This window comes from Mycetomoellerius zeteki, unplaced genomic scaffold, assembly GCF_001594055.1.
Source record: "Mycetomoellerius zeteki isolate Tzet28-1 unplaced genomic scaffold, Tzet1.0 scaffold425, whole genome shotgun sequence".
NCBI classification, from domain to species: Eukaryota; Metazoa; Arthropoda; class Insecta; order Hymenoptera; family Formicidae; genus Mycetomoellerius; species Mycetomoellerius zeteki.
The window spans coordinates 28,571-40,817 of record NW_017257420.1 but is presented as its reverse complement, the minus strand read 5'-3'; the positions used below and the strand labels follow the sequence as shown (position 1 = coordinate 40,817).

Below are 12,247 nucleotides of genomic sequence, written 5' to 3'. Positions count from 1 at the left end.
TCGCTGCTATTGGTGCATTCTTCCAGATCTAAAATACTGATTGGATGATCTAAAAGAATATACCAATAACAGCGAGCGCTCATTCAACTGTTGGGTCCGCTGAATGCAGCCATTACTTGCGTCTAATACGTTGTTAAACGTATTATAAATACTAATACAATATCAAAATTTAAATAATGCCGACAGTCCAACAAAACATTTTACATACAACAATTTAATCACATACCACACTTTTTTTGTGTACATTTCAGAAACTACAGAAGCATCAGAGCAACAACATCATATCACAGTCACACAACACACCACAATACACGAAACAAAACAACCAACAAATGAATCTGATACTGAAATAATTGAAGAATATACCACAAAATTTAAAACCGGTACTAAAGAAAATAAAATGGCAGCGATTAAAACAAAGAAAACTACAATTCGTAAAAAGAAACCAAAAACTAAATCAGAACAAGAAAAAATTGTAGTAATTGAAGAAGAAATAGAAGACATAGAACCACAAGTACCATTCATACCAAAAAAACAATTTATGCATATCGAAGAAGTAACAGGACAAATAGAAATAGAAGAAATAGTACCAACAAAAATTGAAGAATTAGAAGAAACAACTCAAAATCAAGAAGAAATACAAACGGTAGGACAAAACAATGGAGAAATAACAGTTATAGAAGAAAAACAATTATTAATAAGTACATCTATAGATAAACCAAAAGAAAAAATCGTTTCTCCTGTACCACATTCTAAATTCGTCAAACCTTTTGAACAAGAGGAAATGAGGAAACAAGTGACAGTGACTGAAGAGACAATCGAAGAAAAAAATCCGAAAAAGATCACTAAAAACAAAATAATTAAACGCAGAGGGCAGAAAGAGCAGGTGACGGAAGAGATAACAATAGATTCAAAGAGACAACAACCTGTAACAACAATTATTGAAGGTCCAGTACAAGAAATTGTCGAAGAAACTGTATTCCTTTTGCCACAGATTGAATTTGCAAAGCTCCTTGAAGAGGAGAAAATAAGAGAAACAGAGCAAGTTATAGTGATTCAAGAATTAATTGAAGGAAAAAAACCGAAAAACATCACTAAAAAGAAAATTATTAAATGTAAAGGACAGAAACAACAAGTGACAGAAGAGATAACAATGGAGGAAATGGGACAACTACCTGTAACAACAATTACAAAAGGTACAGTAGAAGAAACCGTCGAAGAAATTGTACTTCCTCCACTACAACCCGAATTCGCTGAGTCTCTTGAAGAGGGGGAAAATAAGGAGCAAGTAATAGTAACTGAAGAAGTAATCGAAGGAAAGAAACCGAAAAGAATCACTAAAAATAAAATAATTAAACAGAAAGAGCAGGTGACGAAACAAACAACTACAGAGGAACAGAGACAACCTGTAACAACAGTTACGGAAGGCACAGTAGAAGAAACCATCGAAGAAATTGTACTTCCTCCACCTGAATTCGCTAAACTCCTTGAAGAGAAAGAAATAAGGGAGCAAGTGACTGAAGAAGCAATCGAAGGAAAGAAGCTGAAAAAAATCATTAAAAAGAACGTAATTAAACTCAAAGGACAAAAACAACAGGTGACGGAAGAAACAACTATACAGGAACAGGGACAACCACTAGTAAAAGTTATGGAAAATCCGGTAGAAGAAACCGACGAAGAAACTATACTTCCTCTACCACAATTTGAATTCGTCAAGCCTTTTGAAGAAAAAGACATAAGGGAGCAAGTAGTAGTAACTGAGGAAATAATTGAAGGTGAAAAACCGAAAAAGATTACTACGAAGAAAATTATCAAACGGAAAGGACAGAAACAGCAGGTGACACAAGAAACAACTATAGAAGAACAAGGACAACTACCTGTAACAACAGTTACGGAAGGTCCGTTAGAAGAAATCGTCGAGGAAAGTGTATGTCCTACGCCACAATTCGAATTCACCAAGCCCTTTGAAGAAGAAGACGTAAGACAGCAAGTAACAATAACTGAAGAAATAATTGAGGATGAAAAACCGAAAAAGATTACTACGAAGAAAATTATTACACAGAAAGGACAGAAACAGCAAGTGACACAAGAAACAACTATAGAAGAACAAGGACAACTACCTGTAACAACAGTTACGGAAGGTCCGTTAGAAGAAATCGTCGAGGAAACTGTATGTCCTATGCCACAATCCGAATTCATCAAGCCCTTTGAAGAAGAAGACGTAAGACAGCAAGTAACAATAACTGAAGAAATAATTGAGGATGAAAAACCGAAAAAGATTACTACGAAGAAAATTATTACACAGAAAGGACAGAAACAGCAAGTGACACAAGAAACAACTATAGAAGAACAAGGACAACTACCTGTAACAACAGTTACGGAAGGTCCGTTAGAAGAAATCGTCGAGGAAACTGTATGTCCTATGCCACAATCCGAATTCATCAAGCCCTTTGAAGAAGAAGACGTAAGACAGCAAGTAACAATAACTGAAGAAATAATTGAGGATGAAAAACCGAAAAAGATTACTACGAAGAAAATTATTACACAGAAAGGACAGAAACAGCAAGTGACACAAGAAACAACTATAGAAGAACAAGGACAACTACCTGTAACAACAGTTACGGAAGGTCCGTTAGAAGAAATCGTCGAGGAAACTGTATGTCCTATGCCACAATCCGAATTCATCAAGCCCTTTGAAGAAGAAGACGTAAGACAGCAAGTAACAATAACTGAAGAAATAATTGAGGATGAAAAACCGAAAAAGATTACTACGAAGAAAATTATTACACAGAAAGGACAGAAACAGCAAGTGACACAAGAAACAACTATAGAAGAACAAGGACAACTACCTGTAACAACAGTTACGGAAGGTCCGTTAGAAGAAATCGTCGAGGAAACTGTATGTCCTATGCCACAATCCGAATTCATCAAGCCCTTTGAAGAAGAAGACGTAAGACAGCAAGTAACAATAACTGAAGAAATAATTGAGGATGAAAAACCGAAAAAGATTACTACGAAGAAAATTATTACACAGAAAGGACAGAAACAGCAAGTGACACAAGAAACAACTATAGAAGAACAAGGACAACTACCTGTAACAACAGTTACGGAAGGTCCGTTAGAAGAAATCGTCGAGGAAACTGTATGTCCTATGCCACAATCCGAATTCATCAAGCCCTTTGAAGAAGAAGACGTAAGACAGCAAGTAACAATAACTGAAGAAATAATTGAGGGTGAAAAATCGAAACAGATTATTATGAAGAAAATTATTAAACAGAAAGGACAGAAACAGCAAGTGACACAAGAAACAACTATAGAGGAACAAGGACAACTACCTGTAACAACAGTTACGGAAGGTCCATTAGAAGAAATCGTCGAGGAAACTGTATGTCCTATGCCACAATCCGAATTCACCAAATCCTTTGAAGAAGAAGACATAAGACAGCAAGTAACAGTAACTGAAGAAATAATTGAGGGTGAAAAACCGAAAAAGATTACTACGAAGAAAATTATTAAACAGAAAGGACAGAAACAGCAAGTGACACAAGAAACAACTATAGAGGAACAAGGACAACTACCTGTAACAACAGTTACGGAAGGTCCATTAGAAGAAATCGTCGAGGAAACTGTATGTCCTATGCCACAATCCGAATTCACCAAATCCTTTGAAGAAGAAGACATAAGACAGCAAGTAACAGTAACTGAAGAAATAATTGAGGGTGAAAAACCGAAAAAGATTACTACGAAGAAAATTATTAAACAGAAAGGACAGAAACAGCAAGTGACACAAGAAACAACTATAGAGGAACAAGGACATCGAATTCACCAAGCCCTTTGAAGAAGAAGACATAAGACAGCAAGTAACAGTAACTGAAGAAATAATTGAGGATGAAAAACCGAAAAAGATTACTACGAAGAAAATTATGAAACATAAAGAGCAAAAACAGCAAGTGACAGAAGAGACAATAGATAAAAAGAAAGAACTACCTGCAATAACAGTTACAGACGGTCCAGTAGAAAATATCGTAGAAGAAACTATTCTTCCACTATCTCATCCCGAATTTGTAAAACCTTATGAAAAGGAGGAAGTAAGGGAGCAAACAAGAGTAACTGAAATACTCGTTGGAAAAAAAAAACCAAAAAAAGTTACTAAAAAGCAAATTATTAAACGTAAAGGACGGGAACAAGTGACTGAAGAAGTAACTGTGGAAGAAAATGGAAAGTCACCCGTAACATCAATTACGGTTAGCCCAATCGAAGAAATTGTTGAAGAAACTTTATTACCTTTACATCCTGATTTCATCAAACTTATTGAAGAAGAAAATATGAAAGGAGATACATTAATCGAAAAGCTAGTAAAAGAAGAAAAACCAAAGAAGGTCATTAAAAAGAAAATTATTAAACAAGGAAGTACCAAAGGAATAATTATAGGCAATGAGAACAAAGAGGAACAGGGGGCAAAAATAACAAATCTTCACGCAGACACTATACCTGAAATACACATTAAATACGATGAAATGATAAAATCTAAAATCAGTAAAAAGACTTTGGAAGGTAAGTTTGGTTTTTACTTTTAGCGTTTACTAATCTTATGTCCTACTAAGACATACATCTCTCCTCTACAATTCATTTTATATACACAATGAACAGATACCTCATTAAAATTGAAACAAAGGAAAGATAAAACAACTATCGATTACTGTCTGATAATACTAATATTATACGTAATATTAATATTATTAAATCACTTATTAAAACACAATTATCAGTTAAGAAAATTTTTAGTAATTTTTTTTTAATCTGATGTCTTACCTTTGTTTTTTAGGTACCAGAGAAGAAGGGCTGTATCAGGTAAGCTAGAGAGAATACAAAAACTCGTTCTATTTAGTATATTATAACATATTTCTCGTAATCTCACCATATTTTTACAGGAAGAAGAATCAATTTATGAAATGCCTGAAGAAATTGTAGAAGAAGTTGTAACGAAAGAAATAGAGTTTCAAAAAGCTCAATTTCTTATACATAAAGAAGAATCGGTAGAAATTATAAAAATAGATCTTAAGGAAGCACCAATAGAAAAAGAGAAAATATCTATCATAGAAGAAAAAGAGAGTATTGAAAAGCCGATACAGAAAGATATTAAGACAAAAAAAGTACCCATGAAAAAGGATGAACATGTTAAGGTAATCGAGGAAATAAAATCAGAAGAAATGGTTGAAATGCCAGCCAAAAAAATAATTAAGAAGAAGGAACATATAATAGACACTGCTGACGCTCTTGAGCAAGTCGTAGAAGAAATTCGAACAGATATGCCAAAGAAGGAAAAGGCTAAAACTATCGTGGAAGACAGAAAAGAAACTGTTACAGTTATAAAAATAGATACACAGAAATCACTTGTTAAAGTATCTGAGGAAAAAATTGATGTTGAGAAAGAAGTAATAGAAACTGTTGAAATACCTGCAACAAAAATTATTGAAAACAGAAAATTAACAACAGATCAGCATGAAAAAATTGATCAGAAACTAATTGAAGATACTCAAATAATTGCTAAAGAAAAAATAGTCGAAACGCCGATAGAAAAGAAAATGAAGAAAAAAAAGGGAAAATCTCATGAAGATAATGTGCTACAAGAAATTGTTGAAAAAATTGTTTTAGATAAACCAGAGATGGAACAAGCTCAAACTGTATTCACTCCTAGAGAGAGTATCGAAGTTGTACAAATCTTAACTGAATCCTCTGTTACTAAATTTACAGAAGTTGAAGCTATACCAAGAGAAGCTGCGATGCACGAAATTAAAAAAGAAGAAAGCCCATTAAAGATAATTTTACGAGAAGAAACAAACACGATTCCTGTGCAGGAACAAATTACTATCGAAATTACTAAAGAAATACTGGACAAAAAACCAAAAGAAGAAGAAATAAAATTAACTATCATAACAAAAGAAGGAATCGAAGTTACTGAGGCAATTCCGGATACTTCTACTGAGGATCTTCTTGAAACGATAAAACCAGTGAAAGAAACGATACTGCCAGTGAAAGAAGAGGAACCACAAGTTGACATAAAAGAAGTTATTGTGAAGAAAGCACCGAAAGAGGTTAAACCAGTACATGCAAGTAAACAACAAGTTAAAGAAGAAATTGTCGAAGATATTACATTAGAAAAACCAACACAAGAAAAAGCGGAAGAAATAATAATTGCAAATGAGGAAATAGAAACCACGGAAATTATTTCCGAAATCACAACCAATGAAATTGATAAAAATAAAACACAAGAAGAGCAAATTACGTTAGAAGAGATAGATGATAGTGTAAAATCAGCTATAGAAGTGAAGGAAGACCGACCAGAGGAAGCAATAGAGGACATAAAAATGAAAAAGCCCAAGAAGGAAAAGGCTATAAAGGATGTACTTTTACAAGAAAGTGTTGAAATTTCAGAAGTAACAACAGAAATAGTACCTGAAGAATTCATCACGAAAAAGACATTTGCTGAAGAGGAAGCAGAATTAAGTGTTACACCAATAGAAATTGTTGAAATTACTAAAGTTAATCTAGCTGTAGCAGATGGCAAAATAACAAAAACGAAAAAAGCAAAACCTAGGAAGACTGACATTAAAGAAAAAAAAGAGAAAGAATTAGCTCCTATCGAAAAAGAAGAGGTCACTCGAGAAAAAAAACAGGAACAAGAAATAGTAGAAAAAGTAACATCCAGCCAACCTAAATTAGAACAAATAAAAATGGAGAAAGTTGCACTAAAAACTACAGAAGTGACAGAAATAATTCCCGAAGTTAAAATGGAAGATACTTTAAAGGAGAAAAAACCCGAGGATGAATTGAAAGAAGTAAAAACAATACACCCCGAAGAAATAAAAGAATTTGAAAAACCAAAAGAAGAAATTACGTCTACTGCAGAAGAAAAACCAATGGAGCTTAAACTTATTGAGAAGATAAAAGAAAAGAAAATTATAAAGAAAAAGAAGAAGAAAATCGTCAAGAAAGATGATATAGAGGAATGGATAGAACCTGAGTATGAAAGACCTGTATTAGAGCCAATGCCTGAAAAAATTCAATGGGAATCAATGAAAAAGAAAAAAGAAAAGAAAATATTGCCTGAATCTGTGCAAAAATTAGTTCCACAGAAAATTGAAAGAAAAGAAATCAAACCTACAAAATTAAAATATATTGAACCAATGCAAGAAACAGTCCAATTTGGCACAATTAAATTGAAAAAAGTACCAATAGTTAAGAAAAAAGAAATAATTGAACCAATATTACCTAAAATTATGTTACGAAGTAGAATTACATTTATCGATGACTATCCGGCACAATTACAAATACCAAAAGTTACGTTTATAGAAAAAAATCCAATACAAACTGGCATTTTATCTAGAAATACAGAAGAAGCACTACAAGTTCTAAAGAAGAAATATAAAAAACCTAAAGTCTTAGAGAAAGATTTGATTGAATTAGAGAAATTAGATAAAGAGTTTGAAGAACTAAAAAAAGTTCCTTTGGAACAAATAGAAGATAAATCTATTTATGAACGTACACCCAAGAAGTCGCAGAAAACGTTCGAAGAACCACAAAAGCTCATTACTGGAAAAGGTGAAATAAAACAAGAAGATAAAATTATACCGGAAGAGATCAAACTAAAGAAAATACCGATAAAGAAACTAGAACAAGTAACAGAAAATAAAGAAACGCATAAAATAAAAGAATCCATAGAAGATACGCCTATAAAGAAAGAACAACAACCTCAAGAAACATTCACATCTGATGAATTCAAACCAACAAAATTTGATAAGTCAGAAATTGAAAAATATATACCTGAAGAATTCGAAATAACCGAGAAACCAGAAACTGAACCTGACTCAAAATCATATAAACCATTTAAGAGAAAAAAACCTGAACAAGATATGGAGCAAATTCCTTTAATAAAGGGTATACCAAAACCACAGGAACCTGAAGAAGAACCCGAGATCAATTTTCGAATACCAACTTCAGAAAAACCCGAAGATGAACCTGAAACAATAACTTTAAAAGGCTGGACAAAAAATAAACCCGAAGAAGAAAGCACAGAAGAACAGCCAACTAAGGAAAAAGATATTACACCAACGACGCCCAAAGACATTATTGATGACTTTACAATAAAACAGAAGAAAAAACAGAAAAAGATCAAAGAGAAAGAAATACAATCACAGGACAGTAGTGAGCATACTATGTTAAAACATATTCCTGAAGAAAAGCAAGAGATACCAACAGAAGAATTAATTGTAAAAAGAAAGAAGTCAAAACCGGAAGAAAAGCAAGGCGAATTAGATAATTCTCAAGAAGTGTTATTAAAAAAACCAAAGCAGTTTGTTCAAGAAAAAATAGAAACTGAAGTATCAATTACAAAACCGATTACCAAGGAGAAAAAAGAAGATGCCAAAGAAATCACTGAAGAAATTACAGTAAAGAAAAAACCAAAGAAAAAGTCCGTAACCGACGAACCTGCTGCTGAAATAATTGTAAAAAAACTCGGTCCAAAAGAGGAAGAACAAATGCCGGAAGAAATCTCTGAAAAAGTGATACTAAAGAAACCAAAAGAAGAATCTATCAAGGAAGAAGTCGCTGACGAAGTAACGATCGAAAAATCAATTACTGAAAAAAGAAAAGAAGAAACTGAGGAAGTTACGTTGAAAAAGAAACCTAAGAAAAAGCCCGTTACAGAGGAATCTGCTGCAGAAATAACTGTAAAGAAACCCGTTCCAAAAGAGGAAGAGCAAGTACCGGAAGAAATCTCTGAAAAAATGATACTAAAGAAACCAAAACAAGAAATTCTCAAGGAAGAAATCGCAGATGAAGTGACAATTAAGAAACCGATTGTCGAAGAAAGAAAAGATGTAAAAGAAGTCACCGAAGAAGTTACGTTGAAAAAGAAACCAAAGAAAAAGCCTGTTATAGAGGAATCTGCTGCAGAAATAACTGTAAAGAAACCCGTTCCAAAAGAGGAAGAACAAGTGCCGGAAGAAATCTCTGAAAAAGTAGTACTAAAGAAACCAAAACAAGATATTCTCAAGGAAGAAATCGCTGATGAAGTGACAATTAAGAAACCGGTTGTCGAAGAAAGAAAAGATGTAAAAGAAGTCACCGAAGAAGTTACGTTGAAAAAGAAACCAAAGAAAAAGCCTGTTACAGAGGAATCTGCTGCAGAAATAACTGTAAAGAAACCCGTTCCAAAAGAGGAAGAACAAGTGCCGGAAGAAATCTCTGAAAAAGTAGTACTAAAGAAACCAAAACAAGATATTCTCAAGGAAGAAATCGCTGATGAAGTGACAATTAAGAAACCGGTTGTCGAAGAAAGAAAAGATGTAAAAGAAGTCACCGAAGAAGTTACGTTGAAAAAGAAACCAAAGAAAAAGCCTGTTACAGAGGAATCTGCTGCAGAAATAACTGTAAAGAAACCCGTTCCAAAAGAGGAAGAACAAGTGCCGGAAGAAATCTCTGAAAAAATAGTACTAAAGAAACCAAAACAAGATATTCTCAAGGAAGAAATCGCTGATGAAGTGACAATTAAGAAACCGGTTGTCGAAGAAAGAAAAGATGTAAAAGAAGTCACCGAAGAAGTTACGTTGAAAAAGAAACCAAAGAAAAAGCCTGTTACAGAGGAATCTGCTGCAGAAATAACTGTAAAGAAACCCGTTCCAAAAGAGGAAGAACAAGTGCCGGAAGAAATCTCTGAAAAAATAGTACTAAAGAAACCAAAACAAGATATTCTCAAGGAAGAAATCGGTGATGAAGTGACAATTAAGAAACCGGTTGTCGAAGAAAGAAAAGATGTAAAAGAAGTCACCGAAGAAGTTACGTTGAAAAAGAAACCAAAGAAAAAGCCTGTTACAGAGGAATCTGCTGCAGAAATAACTGTAAAGAAACCCGTTCCAAAAGAGGAAGAACAAGTGCCGGAAGAAATCTCTGAAAAAGTAGTACTAAAGAAACCAAAACAAGATATTCTCAAGGAAGAAATCGCTGATGAAGTAACAATTAAGAAACCGGTTGTAAAAGAAAGAAAAGAAGATATAAAAGAAATCACCGAAGAAGTTACGTTGAAAAAGAAACCAAAGAAAAAGCCTGTTACAGAGGAATTTGGTGCAGAAATAACTATAAAGAAACCCGTTCCAAAAGAGGAAGAACAAGTGCCGGAAGAAATCTCTGAAAAAGTAATATTAAGAAAACCAAAAGGAAAATCTCTCAAAGAAGAAATCGCTGACGAAGTGACAATTAAGAAACCAATTATCGAAGAAAGAAAAGAAGATGTAGTTGAAGAAATTACTTTAAAACCTAAACCAAAAAAGGAGATGTTCGAAACGGAAGAAATGTCGGAAGTAACTATTGTGAAACCTGTAAAAGATAAGAAAGTAGAAGAAATTACAGAAACATCTGCAGAATTAAGGGAAAAAGAACCAGTATCAGAAATTAAAGATCTAATTACGGAGGAATTAACTATTCAGAAAATCGAGATTATAGAACAACCTGAAGACGTAATTGGAGAATTTACTTTGAAACGCAAACCACCAAAAAAAGCTCCGAAACCAATTGAAGAAATTTATGAAGATGTTACTTTACGTAAATTACGACCAAAGAAAAAGTCTAGACCAGATATCAGAGAAGTTACTGACGTAGAGAATGTAACATTTAGACCACGTTCTACAAAAAGAAAAGAGGATGTAGAACAAGAATTTAAAATTTCATTAAATACATATGAAGAAGAAGATATTTCTATGTCCGGTAAAGTGCGTCTAAAACCAAAAAGACGGCCGCTTACATATTCTGAAGAGACTGGAGAGGAAACAATCAAAATCATTCAAGAAATCGAAGATTTTGGTCCGGTTATCGAAGAGGTCATCAATGAATCGGAAGAAGAAGGGAAAGAAGAATATAGTATCGAAGAGCTTGATATCGACGAAATGAATATACCGCTGAGACGAAAGAAGAAGAAACAAAAAGCTCCATATACTGTAGAAGAAATTGAAGATGATGTTAAACTACATTTGAATCGTGATAGAAAATACTCATACGAGGAAACAGATACTGAATCTTTGGCGCTGAAGTTGAAAAGCAAGAGACGTATTTCTACATTCGAAGAAGGTTTGCAGATGGCACACATTCATGCTTTATTAGCATCTATTAATAGAATATGTTTTCACTTATAATAATAATTAATGTAATTTAATAATTATTTTGACCCTTGTGAGAATGAGTATGTATGCTTTATTCTCGTGCTTTGCTTTTCCTTTCCTTCGCTTAATTGCTGTATTTTCTTGAAAAAGTTTTTTTTTGCCTATTATCCTCAAGTTTTTCGCTACAAATGAAAAGCTGCGTATGAAAAGCATATCGGTAGTTACATATTATAATTATACCTTTTAATATAATAACTAAAGATTTATTTACCTAATTAATATAAAAAGATCCCATATTCAGATCAAAATAGTACAGACTCATGAGCAAACAGATTCTCTGCTTATATAAAAGCTGTATCCGCTTAAAAAACTCTTCGCTATGTTATGATTGTACTATAATTATAAGTTTCATTCATTTTATTTTGATATTTAATATATGTATATTTACAGAAGAAGCTTCTCTCAGTATTACTAAAGAAGAGGAAATATCCGAAGAAGGTTCGTTTTAATGATATCTATTTACGTTAATGTAAAATATAATATTTTTTGTTATATTCCATTTTAAATAACTTGTTAATGCCTTTCAGTCGAGGAACTTGAATATGTTGTTCGGGAAGGTGATACAATGTTTTCAATTTGTTCTTACATTGCTGAAACAGAAGAAGCTATTAATTTAGTAGAAGGGGAAAAAGTTTATATTATCGGTAAGATCTGTACTCTTCTCTCTCTCATAAAATGTTACCACTAACGCATGCACACATGCACGCACGCACACACCCACACATACGCACACGCACATATACATTCACTTGATTCATATTCCATATACAGGGTGTTTCCAAATTAAATGGCAAAACTTCGGGAGCGTGTAGAGGAGTAAAAAACTAAGAAAAAAAGTCCTATAGACATATGCTCCTTTTTGCTTTGTTTCGCAGGAAATCACGAAAAAAGAAAAAAATATATTTAATTTATTATTTTAATTATTTTATTTATAAACTTTTTAATGAAGATTTTGTTCGAAATGTGCACCTCTTGCAGCAATACAAGCATTGCATCTGTCAAACACGGCTCTTGTAGCAGCCAGGCACTGT

At 33.2% G+C, this 12,247-nt stretch overlaps 1 protein-coding gene across 12 annotated transcripts in view; it reads left to right on the top strand.

Annotated features, from left to right (window-relative positions):
• sls (sallimus) overlaps positions 1-12,247 on the top strand; it is a 103,864-nt gene that overhangs the window by 66,121 nt on the left and 25,496 nt on the right. For 8 of the 12 annotated variants that reach the window (XM_018454075.1, XM_018454072.1, XM_018454066.1 and 5 more), the window contains 6 exons: positions 252-3,613; positions 4,023-4,554; positions 4,826-4,851; positions 4,932-11,124; positions 11,607-11,654; positions 11,744-11,860. In XM_018454075.1, coding sequence (XP_018309577.1) covers positions 252-3,613; positions 4,023-4,554; positions 4,826-4,851; positions 4,932-11,124; positions 11,607-11,654; positions 11,744-11,860 — 10,278 coding nt within the window. Of the gene's footprint in view, positions 1-251; positions 3,614-4,022; positions 4,555-4,825; positions 4,852-4,931; positions 11,125-11,606; positions 11,655-11,743; positions 11,861-12,247 lie in introns of those variants that run through there. The other 4 variants (XM_018454074.1, XM_018454076.1, XR_001936801.1 and 1 more) reach the window with 3 other exon arrangements.